Genomic DNA, 22734 nt, shown 5'->3' on the forward strand with positions numbered 1-22734 from the left:
TTCTAGCTTTCTGTAGCTGTAGATCACGAAGCTACCCCTCCCCCCACCATTCACATAGCTGTGTTCTAGCTTTCTGTAGCTGTAGATCATGAAGCTACCCCACCCCTCCACCATTCACATAGCTGTGTTTTAGCTTTCTGTAGCTGTGGATCATGAAGCTACCCCTCCCTCCAACCACCATTCACATAGCTGTGTTTTAGCTTTCTGTAGCTGTGGATCATGAAGCTACCCCTCCCTCCAACCACCATTCACATAGCTGTGTTCTAGCTTTCTGTAGCTGTGGATCATGAAGCTACCCCTCCCTCCAACCACCATTCACATAGCTGTGTTCTAGCTTTCTGTAGCTGTAGATCATGAAGCTACCCCTACCATTTACATAGCTGTGTTCTAGCTTTCTGTAGCTGTAGATCATGAAGCTACCCCTACCATTCACATAGCTGTGTTCTAGCTTTCTGTAGCTGTAGATCATGAAGCTACCCCACCATTCACATAGCTGTGTTCTAGCTTTCTGTAGCTGTAGATCATGAAGCTACCCCTACCATTCACATAGCTGTGTTCTAGCTTTCTGTAGCTGTAGATCATGAAGCTACTTACCCCTGGCCTTGCATACGTCAACTCTCTACTCATATCTTCGCATGTAACAATATTAGTCTGTGTTGGAGGTGGCTGGCGGGTGTATTTGTTTATGTGGTGTGTGCTGGCTGGGGGGTTATGTGTGTATTTTCTTGTTGTACCCGAGCGCTGTATCAACCAATGATTTGGTCCCTCCCAGTGCATGTGGAATGTTAACCACGTAGTTCGTGAGTCGCCTGGATGAAGATGATGACGTGTTTGGCTTGTTGCCTCTCGAATTGGCAGTTAAATGAAAAAGTTAGGTTTGGCATCATAGTGTGGTTGGGTCACTGAGTTTAAGTGTTAATATCGTATGAACTTTTTAGATAGGCTGAGAATATATATATATATATATATATATATATATATATATATATATATATATATATATATATATATATATATATAAATGGCGTCCTAGCTTCGTCTCTTCGATGTATATCAAGTGACTGTTATATTTCTCTCTTGTGTCTCCCCTGATGATGATGTGATTATGACACGAAAGTGCACTTGGGAACTTTTCGTGTTTCATTTTCCCCCGTGGACTCATAGAAATATATATATATATATGTGTGTATAGTTTTAAATCTTCGTTTTGGTTTTAAATATTAGGAATGATTAGGAATAATGTTTATTTGGGACTGGATGTGGTTAGCATCCAGGTTGCCAAAAAACTATATACATTTTTTTTACTTCGTGTGGGAATGTCTGTCTTCGTTAGCGTCCTGTAGGCTCACAACATGTTGTTGTTGTTGTTGTTGTTGTTGTTGTTTCTGGCTCAGCACCTCACCATATTCTCCCTCACCCCCCCTCCAACCACCCTCCCCCACCCCACCCCTCCGTGGAACAGCTGACGTCACTGCTGAGTTCTGAGGGTTTTTGGGGGGAGGGGAAGAAAGGGGGGGGGGAGATGGGGAGGGGGAGGGGGTTGTAGTATCGCTTCTCGCACTCATCACTCTTGTTCTCTTGGGGGAGGGGAGGGGAGGGGGGGAGGAGGAGGAGGAGGAGGGGGAGGAGATGATGTGCGGGGGGGGGAGTGTAGGAGAGGGGTCAGTTTAGCGCCCCTGGCAACCGGTGTCCAGGAGGGAGGGAGGGAGGGAAGGGAAGGGAAGGGAAGGGGAGGGAGGGAAGGGAAGGGGAGGGTGTGTCGTCAGTGTGGGGTGGGTGGAGGAGGGAGGGAGGGAATCGTACAGCCATATTAGGAAGTAAGGAACCTCGTCCTGTGTGTGTGGGGGGAGGGGGGGGGGGCCGCCCGTGGGACTCGCTGAAGGATCACAGGACCTTCTAGAATGGAGGGGAGGGGGGGGGGAGGTCATGGGGTCATCTCTGCCCCCCCCCCCCCCCCCCCTGCGCACGGTACCGGTGTCTCGTTTTCTCTTTTTTTTTTTCTTCTTTTTAAAAAGACACTGTCATTGGTCCCCCCCCCGCCCACGTACACTAACTACCCGCCCCCCACGTACACTAACTACCCCCCCCCCCCCACGTACACTAACTACCCCCCCCCCCCCCCCCACGTGTCCCTCATGCCATGTGTCCCATAACGAGGTCGTTGTACGATGAAGGGGGGGGGGGAACAGGAGGGGGGGTGGGTCAGGTAGTGCCTGACTGACACACACACACACACACCCGCCCCACCCCGCTCAGGACCGCATGCAGACCCACCCCTCCTTGTCCAGGTTGTCAGCCCACCCTCCACCCACCACCAGCAACGCACCCTCCGTTAATGACCCCACCCACCACCCACCCTCCGTTAATAGCCTCACCCTCCACCCACCCTCCGTTAATCGCCTCACCCTCCACCCACCCTCCGTTAATAGCCTCACCCTCCACCCACCCTCCGTTAATAGCCTCACCCTCCACCCACCTTCCGTTAATAGCCTCACCCTCCACCCACCCTCCGTTAATATAGCACCCTCCACCCACCACCCTCCACCCACCCTCCGTTAATATAGCACCCTCCACCCACCACCCTCCACCCACCCTCCGTTAATAGCCCCACCCTCCACCCACCATCCGTTAATATAGCACCCTCCACCCACCACCCTCCACGCACCCTCCGCTAATAACACCACACTCCACCCACCCTCCGTTAATAGCACCATCCACCACCCACCCTCCGTTAATAGCACCATCCACCACCCACCCTCCGTTAATAGCACCCTCCACCCACCACCCTCCGTTAGTAACACCACCCACCACCCACCCTCCGTTAATAGCACCCTCCACCCACCCTCCGTTAATAACCTCACCCTCCGTTAATAGCACACACCCCACCCCCAACCCTTCCACCCACCACCCTCCACCCACGCAGCCTGGCGCCTCCACCCGCCCACCCACCCAGCGTTAACAAGCCCCAATGACTCAAACTTCAGAGCACATAATCAGTTGGTCCAGTCGAGCACGTACCAGCTGCCAGCCACTCTCGCCCCTACGGACATGTACCATCTCTCACACGATGTCTACATATATATATATTTCTTTCTTTTCTTTTTCCCCCAATCTAGTGTACATGATAGAGAGAGAGAGAGAGAGAGAGAGAGAGAGAGAGAGAGAGAGAGAGAAATTAGCGTTCACATCTCTTATTTGTATCCTTAATTACGTCCACCTATGTTATCTATAACCTTAATTACGTCCATAATCACGTAGATAACGTCTATCTATTATCTATACCCTTAATTACGTCCATAATCACGTAGATAACATGTTATCTATTATCTATACCCATCTTACGTCCATAATTACGTAGATAACATGTGTTATCTGTTATGTATACCCTTAATTACGTCCATAATTACATAGATAACATCTATCTATTATCTATACCCATCTTAATTACGTCCATAATTACGTAGATAACATCTATCTATTATCTATATCCTTAATTACGTCCATAATCACGTAGATAACATCTGTTATCTATTATCTATACCCATCTTAATTACGTCCTTAATTACGTAGATAACATGTTATCTGTTATCTATACCCATCTTAATTACGTCCTTAATTACGTAGATAACATGTTATCTATTATCTATACCCATCTTAATTACGTCCTTAATCACGTAGATAACATCTGTTATCAACTATGTATATCCTTCGTAATTACGTCCTGTTGTGTTGACAGTGGGTGAAGCTGATGGTTGTTGACAAACACAAGGATCTTACACCAAGTTGTGTTACTTCTATATAACAAGATCATCCCAACACCTCGCTCATCATACTTACGGCTCTGTCAACCCCCTCACCTCACACCTCACACCTCGCACCTCTTACCTCACCTCACACCTCACCTCACCTCACACCTCACCTCACACCTCGCACCTCTTACCTCACCTCACACCTCACCTCTTACCTCACCTCACACCTCACCTCTTACCTCACCTCACACCTCACCTCTTACCTCACCTCACACCTCACCTCACACCTCACCTCACACCTCACCTCACACGCCTCACCTCACACCTCACACTCACCTTGCACCTCACCTCACACACCTTACCTCCCACACCTCACCTTACACTCACCTCACCCCTCACCTCACACCTCACCTCACACCCCTCACACCCACCTTCCACCTCACCTCACCCCTCACCCCTCACCTCCCCCCCCCTACCTGTTGCTCTAACCGCCCTGGCTATGAGGCAGAGGGAGGGGGGAGGGGGAGGGGGTTAGTGTCAGGAGGTCAAATTTCTTGGTGTAGGAGGTCACAGGGGTTGAAAGGTGGGTGGGTGGGGGGGTTACGTAGGTAGCTTCTTATGTATGATATTGATAATACACACACACACACACACACACACACACACACACACACACTGACACATATATATACACACACACATACACACAAGACTGATTCAACAAGTTAAAAGTCACGTCTGTAGTGGCTTTTTAAGGTTAAAAAAATAAATATATATAAAAGAACTAGTTCATAAGATATATATCTAAAAGAACTAGTTCATAAAATATATGTATATATAAAAACTAGTTTATATTAAAGAAGAAATTGCCTTGTGAAGTGTGCAGGTGGCGTCTACATTATAAGGGGGACGGTGTGTAGTGGAGAGGTGAGCAGTGGGACGAGGAAGCCAGGTGGCTCGAACTCTCATAACCACAACACCGTGAGTCCAGTGTGAGGATCGTGTGAGTCCAGGTGAGGGAGAGAGAGAGAGAGAAAGGGGAGGAAACTTTCCCCTTCCTCATAACTGTGTGTGAGTCTAGTGTGAGGATCGTGTGAGTCCAGGTGAGGGAGAGAGAGAGGGGGGGAGGGAGGGAACTTTCCCCTTCCTCACACTCCCTCATAACTGTGTGTAAGTCCAGTGTGAGGATCGTGTGAGTCCAGGTAAGGGAGGGAGAGAGAGAGAGAGGGGGGGGAAGGGAGGGAAACTTTCCCCTTCCTCACACTCCCTCATAACTGTGTGTGAGTCTAGTGTGAGGATCGTGTGAGTCCAGGTGAGAGAGAGAGAGAGAGAGAGAGAGAGAGAGAGAGAGAGAGAGAGAGAGAGAGAAGGGGGGGAGGGAGGGAACTTTCCCCTTCCTCACACTCCCTCATAACTGTGTGTGAGTCCAGTGTGAGGATCGTGTGTGTCCAGGTGAGGGAGGGAGAGGGAGGGAACTTTTCCCCTCCCTCACACTCCCTCATAACTGTGTGTGAGTCCGCCGTGTTAAACCCACCCCCGACCCACCCACCCACCCTCACAACTGAAGTATGAGTAGTAGGACCCACTCAGCCACACCTTCCTCCCAACACCTCCTCATCCTCCTCATGCCAGCCTGGGTTCCTCTTTCTCCCCCGCCTCTCCCCTTATGGTTCTCCCCACACCACTTGCCAGTCCTTATAACTCCCCCCCCTAATCTCCCCCCCCAAACACCCCCCCTTAATCTCCCCCCCCCCCCCGCACTCGAGAGTGTTCTCTCTGCTCGTAAGTTTTGCCCTAGATATTTGATGACGAAGGAGGGGGTGGGGGGGGGATGGGGGTCTCTCTCTCTCTCTCTCTCTCTCTCTCTCTCTCTCTCTCTCTCTCTCTTTTCCAAATTTAGTCTCGTCATCAGCTTCTATAAGGTCACTCAGAGCTGGCTGCCCCCCCACCCCACTCTCTCTCCTTCCCTCCCCCACCCCTTGATCTCACCTCTTCATCGTGCTGTTGTTATTATTATTGACGTCATTTTTGGCTTGCCGATCTCCTCATTAATGAGAGAGGTGGATGGTCTTGCCTTGTACATGAGGCAGACACTGTCCTTCCCACGTCAGGACATCCGACACCACCGCCTCCTTCTAGCTGGATTCCTTCCTTAACTACTACCTCATCTCCCTGCCTCTCCCTCCCTCAGCCTGGATGTTGGCGATCCCTCCCCCCCTTAACACCCCCTCCTCCTCCTCCTCCTCCTCCCCCGCTGACACACGACCCCAGGAGGGCAGGAGAGAGAGAGAGAGAGAGAGAGTAGGATCCCCCCTCGCCGTTCTGGGCTGCCCCTCGTCAGTCGCTCACCAGCAGCGATTGCAGACGCCAGCAGAGGAAGGCCCCTCCTCTCTCTCTTTTCACTACCCCCGCCCCCGTCTGGACGCCCTTCCGACCCACTCCACTCCGCGCCCAGCCCCGCGCCTCCTTCAACCACTCCTTCAGGAGCGTCGGAAGAGTGTTTCGAGTCGCAGTGATAGGATCTACCTACCCCTTCGTCTCGCTGAAGTATTTGGAGGATCGCATCCTCTTCCATCGAGTGGTACCGTCAAAAGGAACTTCTCTTTTTTTTGAAGTTTTGATTTTTTTGAATTATTCGTTTGTGTCCTGGAGCTTACGGGCCAGTTACGGCCTTACGACGCCGCTAGGACGTTATAAACCGAGGACCACCACAACCCTCTCTCCTTCCTTCCCTCCAACACCACCTCCCAACTCCCGTGGCTGCGTCAGTGACACCCCGCTCCCCTTCCTTCCTCCTCCCTCGCCCGTCCGTGCGGCCAGTGTGTGTGTGTGTGTGTGTGTTCCGTGTGCGTTCTCTTCACCTGTTGGAGTCTGCGAGCTGTGCGGGAGCGACGGATGTGTACACACACCGCCCCACCCACCTTGTGTGCCGCTCGACCACATACATACTACACACACACTACCTCTTCCTCGTTGCTGTGAAGTAGGGAGAGAAAGAGAGACACGTCTGCCGAAGTGAGTGAGAGAGAGTGAGTGAGAGAGAGAGAGAGAGAGAGACAGCATCAGAGGTGCCCATTTCTTGCTGTGTGAGGCAGCAAGCGCAACCCTCTTCCCCCCCCCCCCCCCCCCCCCTGGCCACTGTGGCTATTTTGGTGTGTAAGGCCTGGCGCCGGGCCACACCACACACACACACCTCAGTTTGGTTCTGACCCGCAAGCGGTGTGGATACTCCGTGGCGCCGCAAGCCAGTGAGGTGATGCAGCGGTGATCTCCGCGCGCGACGGGCGTCTTCAGTGACCATATCTTGATAACCAGAGGTGGGGAGTGTTGTGGTGTGTGTGTGTGTCTGTGTGTTCACGCGCGCGCTCGGGAAGGACAGGAAACTGTGGGACGTCCGCCACATAGCTGGGATTACCAGCCATCATCCACCACCTCCACCTCCTCCTCCACACACACACGCATCCCATCGACGCCTTCACTCAAGACTCGGGCTTCGCACACGACGGGGCGCCGCTCCCAGGGAAGAGCCGATTATAAATCGCTGAACTTCGAATTGAATTTGGCGGGCGTTCGCGTGTGTCGCTGTGGTTGGCGGTGAGGGAAGAGAAGCCCCGCCCAGCCAGCGGGCCAGCCCCACCTCCCATCGCGCGTTTGCCCCTCCCACTCGCCCAGTGACCACAACTGGAGGATCAGGTGGTTCAGGATGTACAGCTCAGGTGTGGCAGAGTACGGCCAGACGGGCCAAGAGGAGGACGAGATGGCCGCCACAGAGAGGGAGCTGGCCGAAGACGCCCAGTGGAAGAGAATACAGCAGAACACCTTCACGCGGTGGGCCAACGAACACCTCAAGTCGGTCTCGAAGCACATCGGCAATTTGGAGACCGACCTCAGCGACGGTTTGAGGCTCATCGCTCTGATTGAAGTGCTCTCCGGCAAGCAGCTCCCCAAGCACAACAAGCGACCCAACTTCAAGAGTCAGAAGTTGGAGAACGTGTCCGTGGCTCTGAACTTCCTCGAGAAAGACGAGAATATTCGCATCATCAACATAGGTAAGTCTAGTTTATATATGTATATACATTGACTTCCTCCCCCCCCCCACCTCCACGTAGTTGCCTTGTGTTTATAACCTCCCCCAGCTCCTCCCCCAACGTGCACAACACGTCAGGTAAAACACTGTGCCAGGGGTTGTGGCGTGGAAGCGTACAGACGAGTGTTGTGGGCCACAAAGACGATGGTTGTAGGTTGTTGGGAAGGTTAGAAATATCCACCCCCGCCCCACATAGCTGGTGTGTGTGTGTGTGTGTGTGTGTGTTGCTGCCGTCGCATCCAAATTGCCCTAGGGGTTGTGAACTAGTTGTGTGTGGGGTTGGGGGAGGGGGGTGGGGGGGAGAGGCTGAATGACCGGTTGTTTGATGCAGGTACAAGAAGTGGAGGAGGATATGTGTGGTCATGATGCACGGCGGGGCATGTCTGTGTCACATGTTTGGTAGGTGTGTACCATCCCCACCACCGCTGCCGCTACTGCCACGAACAGTTAAGTGATACGTATATGTCTTTTGTCATCCATTCTGGCGATGGGCAGATGTGGGGTCGTGAAGTCCACAGCATCTGAGGGGAGACATGTAGTGATAATGTACATGTATTGGTACAGATGTACATGTATTGGTACTGATGTACATATTGGTCCTATGGACCCCAGTGGGGGATGTATGGGGGCTTGGAGTCGATATCCAACAATGAGAGAGAGAGAGAAGGTTTTAATACGTAATTGAACCAGTGATTTATCGAATCGTGGACTGGAGGTAGGTCGCCCTTAATGCTGTGACCCCTTGTAGAAATATGTATACACCTGTTTTGCATGATTCATTTCCCTGTGGGGGCGCGCACACAGCACCGAATCATCGCTACCCACCCCCCACCTTTCCTTCCTTTGGCGACATGCAAGCCATTGGCACAGCCAGGAGTGTTGTGTGTGTGTGTTGGTCGCTGGTTCTCGACCGCTATATACATCGAAGCATTTCAAACACGCGGGGCAAAACTTTGTGTGTGTGTGTGTGTGTGTGTGTGTGGGAGACACACTTAGCGCAGGTGTTCCACAGATGTGTCACTGATACAGGAGCGAATGCGTCATGATTAGAGAGAGGTGCAGGTGTTTAAGGGAGGGAGTGAGTGGGGACCCTTATATATATATATATATATATATATATATATATATATATATATATATATATATATATATTACCGTGTATTGGTTGTGTGTGACTCACTTGCTCATATTTCTCCAGCTCACACACACACACACGTGTTTTCGAAGCTTGTGTGGTTGATACAGATCTAAAGTAACGTAGACTTTGGAAGTTTTAGCTTAATATTTTTTTTCTCAATGTCTTAAGTTGTGATCAATGCTCTTGTATGTACAGAAGGCAGTTGTAAACATTTGATGTACTGGCAAATGTGCCGCTTCCTATACATCTACAGTTTATATATATATATATATATATATATATATATATATATATATATATATATATATATATATGTACTTTGCTACGTTAGTAAATACTGAATGTTTTGTGTTAGACGATACAGCAATGTTAATGTTTATCATTGGACGCGTCGTAAATGGTAGACCAAATGTAATCTATGGTAGACCAAATGTAATCCATGGTAGACCAAATGTAATCTATGGTAGACCAAATGTAATCCATGGTAGACCAAATGTAATCTATGGTAGACCAAATGTAATCTATGGTAGACCAAATGTAATCTATGGTAGACCAAATGTAATCCATGGTAGACCAAATGTAATCTATGGTAGACCAAATGTAATCTATGGTAGACCAAATGTAATCCATGGTAGACCAAATGTAATCTATGGTAGACCAAATGTAATCCATGGTAGACCAAATGTAATCCATGGTAGACCAAATGTAATCTATGGTAGACCAAATGTAATCCATGGTAGACCAAATGTAATCCATGGTAGACCAAATGTAATCCATGGTAGACCAAATGTAATCTATTTTTTTTTCTCTCGCATGTTTATTTATCGAGACAATTTGGAACGACCCTTATGCATGAGCAGGTATTAGAGCGGAACCCTCATGCCAGGTCGGTCATTAAACCTCCATTTCCCATCTCCAGCGGGGTCGTCACGCCCCCCTCTCCCATTACTGTTGGTTAGCCACGCCCTTTTCCATCTGTACTATAGGGTAGCCACGCCCTTTTCCATCTGTACTATAGGGTAGCCACGCCCTTTTCCATCTGTACTTTAGGGTAGCCACGCCCTTTTTCTTATACTGTAGGGGAGCCACGCCCCCTTATGTACTGTGCTGTAGCCACGCCCCCTCCACCTGTGGTGTTGGGTAGGCACGCCCCCTTCTGTAGTGTAGGGTAACCACGTCCCCTTCCCTTGTACTGGATAATAGCCACGCCCCTTCCTTTCTACTGCAGAGTAGACACACCCCTTTATAGTGCAAGGTAGCCACGCCTCTCGTTCCCATTATAGACTAATAGCCACGCCCCCTTACCCATGATAGTGCCTGGTTATCTCTTACCTTTAACACGACCACGCCTCCATCCTGATCCCTCCCCCTCCCACAGTCACTCTTCATAACAAGTGACCACGCCCCTCCTTCATCATCACTATTGATGACTCGGTCGCGTTCTCGTCTGTGACTGGTGTATGGTGGACAGCAACCATACCACTAGCTCTCTTCTGAGGTTGGCCCGGACGCCCCTTCACTGCTTGGGCGAACTGAGTAAACTAGTATGGCACATGGCAGACCAGGGACCTCCCATTTTCCTATCGTGTTTGGTGGTGGTAAACAACCCCCACTGCCCATTTTTTTTCCCCCCCATCACTGTGTTTACATCCTCTTCGACCCTTCTCTCGAATGACCACGCCCCCCTTTCCCCCCATCAGTACTAGGTGTTCATAGGTTACTGATGGTGACACACGCCCCCCTTTTTAGATTAAGGGAGGACATGTCACTCTGGCTCTAAGTCGTGTGGCAGGTGTGCGGGGTGCTCACTTGTGTGTGTGTGTGTGCGGAGGGACCAGCTCCTCCACATGGAGAGAACCCCAACACACGCGGGTTGTGCTCTTTTGAGTGAGAGGGAGGGAGGGAGGGTGAGTGAGAGAGGCGTGGTGGACTGGGAGTGTGAAGTCGGCGATCCTGGACGCCCTAGTGTGTGTAGTGGGGGACCCTCTAGTCCGACACACACACACACACACACCTCCAGCTGTTGTCCACAACTTTATCTGCCACCTGTAAGAAGACGACCCCCCCCTCCTCCTCCTCCCCCCTCAGGAGACCTTATCTCCAAGACGAGAAGTAAGAATGCAGTGAAAGTGGATGTATGTGCGAAGTGGCTCATCGCCTCAGTTTCTTTTTTTTTTTTTTTATGGCGGGGTTCGGACGCGCCCTGAGCGAGAGCGGGGTTCCCGCGGGCGAGTCTCGCTCTCTCTCTCTCTCTCTCTCTCTCTCTCTCTCTTGTCTGCCACCTCACAAACCCTCCTCACCCCCATCCCACATGGGTGGATCTGGTCGTATCTACCAGGGTTTAGACCCGCGTACGACGATATACTGGTGTGGGGGAATCGCTGGTCGCTGAGGCTGGCTGTGTGCGAGTGTGTCAGCCTGTATGAGGGAGGGAATATGGGGCGAGGGAGCTAAACAGTTTCTCCCTCTCTCCTCCTCACCCCACCATGACTGGCTGGGGGGGTGACGAGCCGGCCGGCACCCCGGTAAAGAGACTCAGGTATATAGCCTCCCTGTTGAACCTCACGTCTCCCAGCTAGCAGCTGTAGTACATGTTAAATACGGTTTTCCTATCTGTTTTAACCTTGTCCGACCCATTGTTGACGGTGATGGTGGTTTACGAGAAAGAGAGGGGAAGGGGGGGAGGGGGTTTGGTCCATGGGGACGACCCCCAAACCCCCATTACTTCGAATTCAACGAAGCCGTCAGCGTTGGTAGAGAGAGAGATAGAGAGGGATGTAGAACTGTAGTACGATTGGGTGTGTGGTTTTAGGTAAACCCGTTATGGTCCCACGAATAGACATGGTTTATCATGAGGGTTTTACCCTTTAAAAACGAGGGAAAAGGGGGTAGGGGGTTGGTTGGTTTTGAAGGCCTGGCGTCGTCGGCCTGGGATTTGTACAAGTCACGCTTGCAGGAGACGTTGGGTCGTGGTATATACACACCCTCGTGTGTGGGGGGGGGGGGGGGGGGGCTTGGTTACCAAGGTACCTGGGTGCCAACACCTGGTACTCTCTGCCAACACCTGAGTAGTGTATGAAGCTAACTGCATACAGTTATATATATATATATATATATATATATATATATATATATATATATATATATATATATATATAGAGTCGCTTGTATACCGAATGGCGTCCTAGCTACGTCTCTTCGTTGTATATCAACTGCCTTAAGTTTCTTTCTTGTCTCCCCTGATGATGTGATTATTACACGAAAGTGCACTTGGCAACTTATCGTGTTTCATTTTCCCCGTAGACTCAAGAATATATATATATATATATATATATATATATATATATATATATATATATATATATATATATCGAACGTACGGAGGGTTAAAGGTGTCATGTTTGACGGGTTACGTTACGTAAGAGAAACTGTCGCATTCTTGAAGGTCATATTATTTACGATGTGCGTCTAATTACGACAAAAAAAAAAAAAAGGTTGGAGCGAGATGGTGTGTGGTATGTGTGGTTCATGTGTGAGGTATTGACAAGTGGTGGTGGGTAGTGGTGGTTCACTAATCAGCCATGTAATGCAAATGACGTGACCTTAATCACCTTGTTTAAGATTGTGGAATGGTTGGTGAGATAAAGATATCTAATACTCTAACAATACCCCCCCACATTACTGCCCCAGTTAACACTACGAGGCAAGAATGTTTTTCTGTGTTTTGTGTGTCAGATGTTTCAAGAAGAAATGTTTGAATATCTTTTACGAATATGGATGTGATCGTGTTTTGAACATCACGGAGGGAGAGAGGGAGAGAAAGAGAGAGTGTATTCTGAGGTATATATTTGACACATGGCCTTTCAGAGACAAGGACACAAGTGAAATAAGAAGTGGTTTTCCTATGTGGAATTCACTCTTGTGTTGGTAAGGTGGATTGAGAAAGGTCTCCACTGTGAATGTCGTCGGAGGCCATGATTATATAGCACGACACTCTACAAGCAGTGGTGGTAGTGACGTGGACACTCGGTGATGATGCTACACCAACTTGCCGTTTTCTATATGAACAGTGAAGTGATTCGGATGTATTGGTACACATGAGGGAAAATGTATGCTTACTGTATATGCATTTTGTAGACGTCTTGTTTTCTGACTGTGGCGTTGAACAGCAAGATGGAATGAATTGTAATAAGAACTGGACTATAAATTGCCTTCCTCCCCCCTCCCTCCCCTATGGAATACAAAGGAATGCTTTTGAACACAACAATTGCTTTAAAACAAGAGATCAACTCTGCATACGTTTTCTTTTGTAAATATAGCGTTGCTGTTGGTTATATACAATTTCAGAAGCTGTGTCCTGAATTTTGTAATATTTTCGTCAAATGTAATTGTGAACTTAGTCACTTAATATGATTTGCACGTATTTCCACCCTGTGTACCATCGTATGGGAAACTGGTAGTTTGGATGGGTGGTTTATAGCGAAGGCATCTTTGAAAAAACTGGTTTTTGTTTTGTGGTTTATAGCGAAGGCATCTTTGAAAAAACTGGTTTTTGTCATTATATGTGAATGTTGCTTAGTTCAAAATTATGAAGTGGGTAACCGCTACATTGAGGTGATAGTGGCTGTAGCTTCACTATAAGGTGATTCTATGGTAACGGGGTTATAGATGGAGCAAGGTTGTGGGGAGGGAGGGGTTTAGGTAACGACGCAATTATGTAGTTAAGGAATTAAAGCGCTTAAACCGTTTTAGCAAGCTTGAACCTCCCTCATAACCCACCCTCCCCCACTTGTACTTTATTGTAAGTAATGTTATGGTTGTTAGTTACGCTATAATGAGGCATAGGTTGTGATTAGGGCTAGTTATTATTCGTTAATTGCAACGGAAGTCTGTTGTGTCTTGTGTGTGTGTGTCAGTCTGTTTCTATCCGTGATTTACGCTAGTGGCTAGCATTGTGCACATGGTGTGTGTGTGTATATATGTGTGTGTGTGTATGTGTGTGTGTGTTTGTGTGTGATAACGAGTCCTGGCTCCGCCTATGTCCTGCGTTGGTACGAACATGCAGTATGGTTGCCACCTTGCCCCACACACACACACACACTGGGAAGTGCACCACCCTCCCTCCGTGTTTGCGCCACCTCGGCCTCTGCTATGCAAAGATTAATTCCTCGTTGCTTCGTTGGAGCCAAGAGTCCCCAGATGATTTCATTGTTTATGTTCTATTTAAATGTTTTTAAACGACGTTTTTCGTGGGGTTTGAGAGAGACACGTGTGTGTGTGTTTTGTGTAACGGCGGTTTTTGTATTGGTTCGAATGCTTGGTTTTGGAATTAGAAAATGTCAGATCAGTTCCCCCCCCCGAAATCGCACGGTTTTTTTTTGGTTATAGATATAATTCTTCGTGCTCTGCTGTCGGTTGTTTACTCGTTATTTGTTGTTGTTGTTATTGTTGTATTGTTGGCCGGGGTATGTGAGCGTGATTATGGTAACTGGCAACGTTTTAACACTGGTAACGGAAGTGTATGTTTAGATCAAACCCCTCCCCCTCCTCCCCAACACAGACACCACACTCTCTCTCTCTCTCTCTCTCTCTCTCTCTCTCTCTCTCTCTCTCTCTCTCAGAGGATATGACAGCCTGTCCAGGCGACAGTGGGTGGGGCCAGATAGCTAGATCCGGTGTGGATGTCGATATGTAACTAATATATATATATATATATATATATATATATATATATATATATATATATATATATATATATATATATATATATTCCTATGAGCCCACGGGGAAAATGAAACACGAAAAGTTCCCAAGTGCACTTTCGTGTAATAATCACATCATTAGGGAAGACACAAGAGAGAAATACAACAGTCAGTTGATATACATCGAGGAGACGAAGCTAGGACGCCATTTGGTAAACATGTGATTGTCCAAAACATATATATATATATATATATATATATATATATATATATATATATATATATATATATATATATATATGTGTGTGTGTGTGTGTAAGTTTGAGTTTGTCCGTCAAGGAACCGTCACTTAATTAACGTAAATATGAATTACCGCAACATACACTATATGTTAATTGTTATATATGAAGATTGTGTGTGTGTGTGTGTGTGTGTGTGTGACTACCTGTTTGTACTCTGTCACTGCGATTTGTGTGGTAGACCTCGCCTCACTGCTTTCAGTCCTTCAACAATGTGTGATCAGGTCGCTCTGCCTCCTCCTCTCTTCCATCTTGGAAGAGTGCATGGCCGCCAAACCCCCACACATTGTAACTTGGCTGTCATTTTCTAACAAGAGTTTAACTTGTAACGTCTTGTTACGTGTTATGCCTTGTCTTGATATGCTCACGCTGGCCTGTAACAACCATTAGTTCACTGGACGTCACAGTTCATCATCGAACGATACATGAAGGGGATGATGAGCAGCTGTGTTGGATGATGAGCAGCTGCGTTGGATGATGAGCAGCTGCGTTGGATGATGAGCAGCTGTGTTGGATGATGAGCAGCTGGGTTGGATGATGAGCAGCTGGATTGGATGATGAGCAGCTGCGTTGGATGATGAGCAGCTGGGTTGGATGATGAGCAGCTGCGTTGGATGATGAGCAGCTGTGTTGGATGATGAGCAGCTGTGTTGGATGATGAGCAGCTGTGTTGGATGATGAGCAGCTGCGTTGGATGATAAGCAGCTGTGTTGGATGAGGGGCGACCACCGCCCCCCTCCCCCCCTGGGAATCGAACCCGGCTCCGTTTTGGGTGGTAGGTCGCATCGCTAACCACAGCATATTAACACGAGAGGTTGCCCACTTAACCCTTCACTACAGTACAGGAAGCTGTAGTTTTAACATCGGGAAGAATACAGCGGTGTCGTCCAGTGAAGTCAACATGTAACAATTACAGTCTGTACCCTTCCCCCCCCCCCTTTGCCTCACCATCAGTGTGTTGTACCCAACCCGCTCTCTCTCTCTCTCTCTCTCTCTCTCTCTCTCTCTCTCTCTCTCCCACAGTCTCGGCCTACACGCTCATCATGTAACCTTATATCCTTTAACCCTCACCCTTCACCCTAGCCCTGAACACGCTCCGCTCACACTGACAGCTATATAATCACACTGACGGCTATATTATCACACTAGCGGCTATATTATCACACTGGCGGCTATATTATCACACTGACGGCTATATTATCACACTGGCGGCTATATTATCACACTAGCGGCTATATTATCACACTGGCGGCTATATTATCACACTGACGGCTATATTATCACACTGGCGGCTATATTATCACACTAGCGGCTATATTATCACACTGGCGGCTATATTATCACACTGGCGGCTATATTATCACACTGGCGGCTATATTATCACACTGGCGGCTATATTATCACACTAGCGGCTATATTATCACACTAGCGGCTATATAATCACACTGGCGGCTATATAATCACACTGGCGGCTATATAATCACACTGACGGCTATATTATCACACTGACGGCTATATTATCACTGGCGGCTATATTATCACACTTACGGCTATATTATCACACTGACGGCTATATTATCACACTGACGGCTATATTATCACACTGGCGGCTATATTATCACACTGACGGCTATATTATCACACTGACGGCTATATTATCACACTGACGGCTATATTATCACACTGGCGGCTATATTATCACACTGACGGCTATATTATCACACTGACGGCTATATTATCACACTGGCGGCTATATTATCACACTGGTGGCTATATTATCACACTGGCGGCTATATTATCACACTGGTGGCTATATTATCACACTGGCGGCTATATTATCACACTGGCGGCTATATTATCACACTGGCGGCTATATTATCACACTGGTGGCTATATTATCACACTGGCGGCTATATTATCACACTGACGGCTATATTATCACACTGACGGCTATATTATCACACTGGCGGCTATATTATCACACTGGCGGCTATATTATCACACTGACGGCTATATTATCACACTGACGGCAATATTACCTTTCTCACACTGAAGGGCCTGGCCACGTACGTCACGCAGGGGCGTCACGTAACGAACCACGTACACACGTTGATGATTATAACGACCCAAACCACCTCGTTCGTGTGTGTGTGCCTCGTCACCCCAAAGATCGTGTGCTTGGCGTTGTCACACTGGCTCTTCACCTTTGACACCCTGATCACACGACCGCCGGGGGGGGGGGGGGGGGGGATGGAGCCCCCCTTACCCTTGGTCGTCCAGGGTGGGGGGGTGGGGGGCCCCCCTCACACCCTGGGACGTTAGCAACACTGTCGCAAGCGTTGCCACAGTCATGTGTAGATATTTATTTTTTTTCCTAGAATCTTTTTTTTTTTTTTTTACGATTTTAGTGTTGAAAAATGAGGGGAAAAACATTCTTTATTTTGCACACTGTTTATTCTAACATTGAGAAAATGTTAAGAAATACAGAAGATAAGTGTAATATTTTGTAACATTGAGAAAATGTTAAGAAATACAGAAGATAAGTGTAATATTTTGTTGGTAATGAGTTATATTCCTATGAGTCCACGGGGGAAAAGTGAAACAGGATAAGTTGCCAAGTGCACTTTCGTGTTATAATCACATCATCATCAGGGGAGACACAGGAGAGAAATATAAGTCAGTTGATATACAACGAAGAGACGAAGCTAGGACGCCATTTGGTAAACATGTGATTGTCCAATCTTTTATTTGTCTCTTGTGTCTCCCCTGATGATGTGATTATTACACGAAAGTACACTTGGGAACTTATCCTGTTTCATTTTCCCCCGTGGACTCATAGGAATATCTTGATCACGCGTAAAATTGTGATCCTTTCCAATATATATATATATATATATATATATATATATATATATATATATATATATATATATATATATATATATATGAAGACATGTTGCAGTTTGGAATGGAAATTAGTAAATTTGTTGGTTCTGGAAACCTGAATGATGGGAGTCCAATATCAGTGGTCACGTTCATACCGTTTTTTGTCTCGTAGGTTTAGGCTGGCCACTTGCTTCCCGTTCTCTATAGTAGTAGTAAGGGGGGGGGGGCTATTAATTTCTTACGTGAGTCTAGTTTTTGTTTTTGTTAGGTGGTGTAACCAGGAAGGGGGGGCGGGGGGGGGGGGCAATAAAGAACGCTAGTTACGTTACACTAACAACCCCCCCTCCTCTCCCCCTCCCCTCCCTCCCCCCTCCCCTCCCCCTCCCTTCCCCCTCCCAGTCACCAGGACAGTTGACGGAAGGGGGTTTATGAGGTCAGTAAGTTGGGGGGGTGGTGGGGGGGGCTGGCTGGGTCAACAGAGGAGGGGGGGGTGATGATGGCGTTAGGAGAGGAGGGGTGGGGGGGGACCATATATGGGGCGTGGGTGGAGGAGGAGGAAGGGGGGGGTTATTGGTGGGTGTGGGGGGGGGGAAGGAGGTTTGATAGGAGCTCGCTGTGGACATATTAGGTCGGGTTGGGAGACTGTATAGTGGGGGGGGGGGAGGGACACACACACACACACACACACACACACAGCGCGGGGCCCCAATTATGGGGCTCGTTCATAGTAAGACTTGCTGTTGCTATGATGGTGTGGGGGTGTGTGTGGGGGGAGAAGACTTGCTGTTGCTATGGTGTGGGGGGAGAAGACTTGCTGTTGCTATGATGGTGGGGGTGTGTGGGGGGGGAGAAGACTTGCTGTTGCTATGGTGTGGGGGGAGAAGACTTGCTGTTGCTATGATGGTGTGGGGGTGTGTGGGGGAGAAGACTTGCTGTTGCTATGATGGTGTGGGGGTGTGTGTGTGGGGGGAGAAGACTTGCTGTTGCTATGATGGTGTGGGTGGTGTGGGGGAGAAGACTTGCTGTTGCTATGATGGTGGGTGTGTGGGGGGAGAAGACTTGCTGTTGCTATGATGGTGTGGGGGGAGAAGACTTGCTGTTGCTATGATGGTGGGGGTGTGTGGGGGAGAAGACTTGCTGTTGCTATGATGGTGGGGGTGTGTGGGGGAGAAGACTTGCTGTTGCTATGATGGTGGGGGTGTGTGGGGGAGAAGACTTGCTGTTGCTATGATGGTGGGGGTGTGTGTGGGGGGAGAAGACTTGCTGTTGCTATGATGGTGTGGGGGTGTGTGTGGGGGGAGAAGACTTGCTGTTGCTATGATGGTGTGGGGGTGTGTGTGGGGGGAGAAGACTTGCTGTTGCTATGATGGTGGGGGTGTGTGTGGGGGGGAGAAGACTTGCTGTTGCTATGATGGTGGGGGTGTGTGTGGGGGAGAAGACTTGCTGTTGCTATGATGGTGGGGGTGTGTGTGGGGGGAGAAGACTTACTGTTGCTATGATGGTGTGGGGGTGTGTGTGGGGGGAGAAGACTTGCTGTTGCTATGATGGTGTGGGGGTGTGTGGGGGGGAGAAGACTTGCTGTTGCTATGATGGTGGGGGTGTGTGTGGGGGGGAGAAGACTTGCTGTTGCTATGATGGTGTGGGGGTGTGTGGGGGGGAGAAGACTTGCTGTTGCTATGATGGTGTGGGGGTGTGTGTGGGGGGAGAAGACTTGCTGTTGCTATGATGGTGGGGGTGTGTGTGGGGGGAGAAGACTAGCTGTTGCTATGGTATGGGGGTGTGTGGGGTGTGGGGGAGATGAGACTCGTAAGGGCACCTTACCCACAACTTGTGGTGGTGTGTGTGTGTGTGACGATAGGTTCTGGTGTTGGGCAGGGCGAGCGCGTGGCGCCCAACGCATATCGTGACCCGTTTTGACTGGTTGTTGTTGTTGTTGTTGTGTTTATACCGCTGAATATGATGCGTATCTGGTCCCCCCCCCCCTCAGGTTCTTAGGAGAATATAGGCTTTTTCTCAATATTTCTGGGCTAATTTATATATATATATATATATATATATATATATATATATATATATATATATATATATATATATATATATAAAGCCTAGCCTAGGCGAGACACTCATTTTATCGACTAGCCCTTAAAAGAGGATGAACAGCTGGGATAACTGTGGGCCCGGTTACGGCGACCTTAAGCATTCGAGCCCATGCGAACTTGACCGTGGGCCGGCAAGCGTGGATGCGTCATGGTCAGCAATGCTGTGTGACCGCTACACCACGGAGGGCCCGCAAGGAAATGTTACGCTCCCTAACAAATATGGGAAACTAACACCAGGTTTGTATATCCTACCGTAATTGGGCAGTTAGCCCTGTCAGTCAGTCGCAAATCACCAGTTAATTACGGCCAATTATAAGCTGCCATGTACATATATTTTTCTTAGCCAATCGTTGGCCGTAGATCGTCAACAACCAATCACGAACCACCAGTTAGCATTAGCCAATCTTGATCTAGTTAGCCAGCCATCCCGTCTTATCAGAGGACCAATAGGTTGGGCCGCTCACTCCATCAATAGTCATTTAACCAATGGCACGTCTGGAGGTGTGGGCAACCCACACACAGCTCTCGTTTGCTTGTGTCGGGCACGCCACGTGTGTGTGTGTGTGTGTGTGGGGAGAAACAACATGTAATGAACTTGTTTATCTTAAAGGGAATTGAAGATACACACATGTATACACACACAAACACATATATACACACACACACTCAAACACCCATACACGCATTTACACACAACACATACACATATATACACACACATACACACATATACATACACATACACACATATACACACACACACACACACACACACACACACACTGGTCCAGTAAGGTACTGCTTTATTGAAGTGTGACAAGATATACCTTTAGAATTCGGCCACTCAGTCTATGGAGAGAGAGAGAGAGAGAGAGAGAGAGAGAGAGAGAGTCAGAGAGAGAGAGAGAGAGAGAGAGTCAGAGTCAGCCACAGAACAAGCAAAGACTCACGTAATAGCAGCGTTAGGTTCGCGAGGTTGGTACGTCTGGTGTGGGTAAACATTGGCAGCCCTGTAAAAAACCCTCCAGGTGTTGTGTGTGTGTGTGTGTTGTGAGGGGGGGGGGGTCGAGATGGGGGTGTTGGTCAATGGTTCCCTTCATGTTCTAATCTAAGTCTCTTGAGTTTGGTTCAGACGCGAGATGTGGGTTGTATAAAACCATCACGAAAACACGTAATGGATAAGAAGTTCAGATGCGGTTGGTAACTGATTCGTCATTTGAGATGATATTTCTCCGACCACCAACAGGATAACGAGGTTGTTAGTGTACTGCCCCCCCACCCCCTCCCCTCCCCACACCTCTAGCCATGCCTTAGGGTTGCAGGCATCCCCCCCCCCCCCTGCAGATCTCCCCGAGGTAGAGGCTCCTGTCATCTCCCCACCCACACCTGAATAACCACGATTCGTTTTTTGTTGTGTTAACCACACAACCAACGATAGAACTTGGGTTAGCCTGCTGTTGTGGGGGCGCCCTGGTTAGTCTCCCCAGTATGTGGTTAGCCTGCTGTTATGGGGCGCCCTGGTTAGTCTCCCCAGTATGTGGTTAGCCTGCTGTTATGGGGCGCCCTGGGTTGTCTCCCCAGTATGTGGTTCGCCTGCTGTTGTGGGGGCGCCCTGGTTAGTCTCCCCAGTATGTGGTTAGCCTGCTGTTATGGGGCGCCCCGGGTTAGTCTCCCCAGTATGTGGTTCGCCTGCTGTTATGGGGCGCCCTGGGTTAGTCTCCCCAGTATGTGGTTAGCCTGCTGTTATGGGGCGCCGCGGGTTAGTCTCCCCAGTATGTGGTTCGCCTGCTGTTATGGGGCGCCCTGGGTTAGTCTCCCCAGTATGTGGTTAGCCTGCTGTTATGGGGCGCCCCGGGTTAGTCTCCCCAGTATGTGGTTCGCCTGCTGTTATGGGGCGCCCTGGGTTAGTCTCCCCAGTATGTGGTTAGCCTGCTGTTATGGGGCGCCCCGGGTTAGTCTCCCCAGTATGTGGTTCGCCTGCTGTTATGGGGCGCCCCGGGTTAGTCTCCCCAGTATGTGGTTCGCCTGCTGTTATGGGGCGCCCTGGGTTGTCTCCCCAGTATATCTGGCCCTGTTAACGTTCCGTTATACCCCCTGGGGTGATATTACCAGTCATCTCCGCCCTGGCCACGCGTGCATTCCTGGGTGATCTCCCCACCTGTATCTGGTCGTTTGTCTCCCCAGATATACCTCGGTAATCTCCGAGGTATATTCCAATGTATACTGTATATGTATCCACCAGTCTTCCATGTGTATATCCCGCAGGCTAATCTCCCCATGTGTACATCCCACAATGTAATCTCCCCATGTGTACATCCCACAATGTAATCTCCCCATGTGTACATCCCGCAAGGTTATCTCCCCAGGTGTATATCCCACTATATGCTTTACATCTCCCCCAATCTACCGAATCGTTATATCTCCCCAGGTGTTGGTACGTCTCTGGTTTACTCCCCGATCATCATAATACACCACTGTCACCTGGTTTACTCCCCCTGTAGTTTACTCCCCGGTCTTGATAATACACCACTGATACTGTGTGTGTGTGTGTGTGTGTGTGTGGTGGTGGTGGTGGCGGGGTTAGAGAGGGCGCGGGACGAGGGCCCAGCAGCAGCAGCAGCCAACCCGCACATTCCACCCCGCTTCGAGGTCTTGTCTGTCTGTCTGTGTGTCTGTGCGTCCGCCCGGGGTCTGCCCGCTCTTCTTGTAAATCGTAAACAACACGACCGCTGAGGGGTCAACCCTCTTCGCCTTTATTTCGTGTTGGTTGTAGT

General features: G+C 48.9%; 1 protein-coding gene across 16 annotated transcripts in view; it reads left to right on the forward strand.

Moving 5' to 3' along the window:
- The first annotated feature begins 6096 nt into the window (after positions 1–6096).
- Positions 6097–22734, forward strand: part of cher (filamin protein cher) — a 223044-nt gene continuing 206406 nt past the window's right edge. For 6 of the 16 annotated variants that reach the window (XR_011715851.1, XM_071688047.1, XM_071688040.1 and 3 more), the window contains exon 1: positions 7320–7798. Coding sequence is in view for 15 of the 16 variants with exons in the window: in XM_071688047.1 (XP_071544148.1) it covers positions 7453–7798 (346 nt within the window). In the remaining variant the exon portion in view is untranslated. Of the gene's footprint in view, positions 7799–22734 lie in introns of all 16 variants that reach the window. The other 10 variants (XM_071688054.1, XM_071688056.1, XM_071688045.1 and 7 more) reach the window with 6 other exon arrangements.

This window comes from Panulirus ornatus, chromosome 45, assembly GCF_036320965.1.
Source record: "Panulirus ornatus isolate Po-2019 chromosome 45, ASM3632096v1, whole genome shotgun sequence".
Lineage (NCBI taxonomy): Eukaryota > Metazoa > Arthropoda > Malacostraca > Decapoda > Palinuridae > Panulirus > Panulirus ornatus.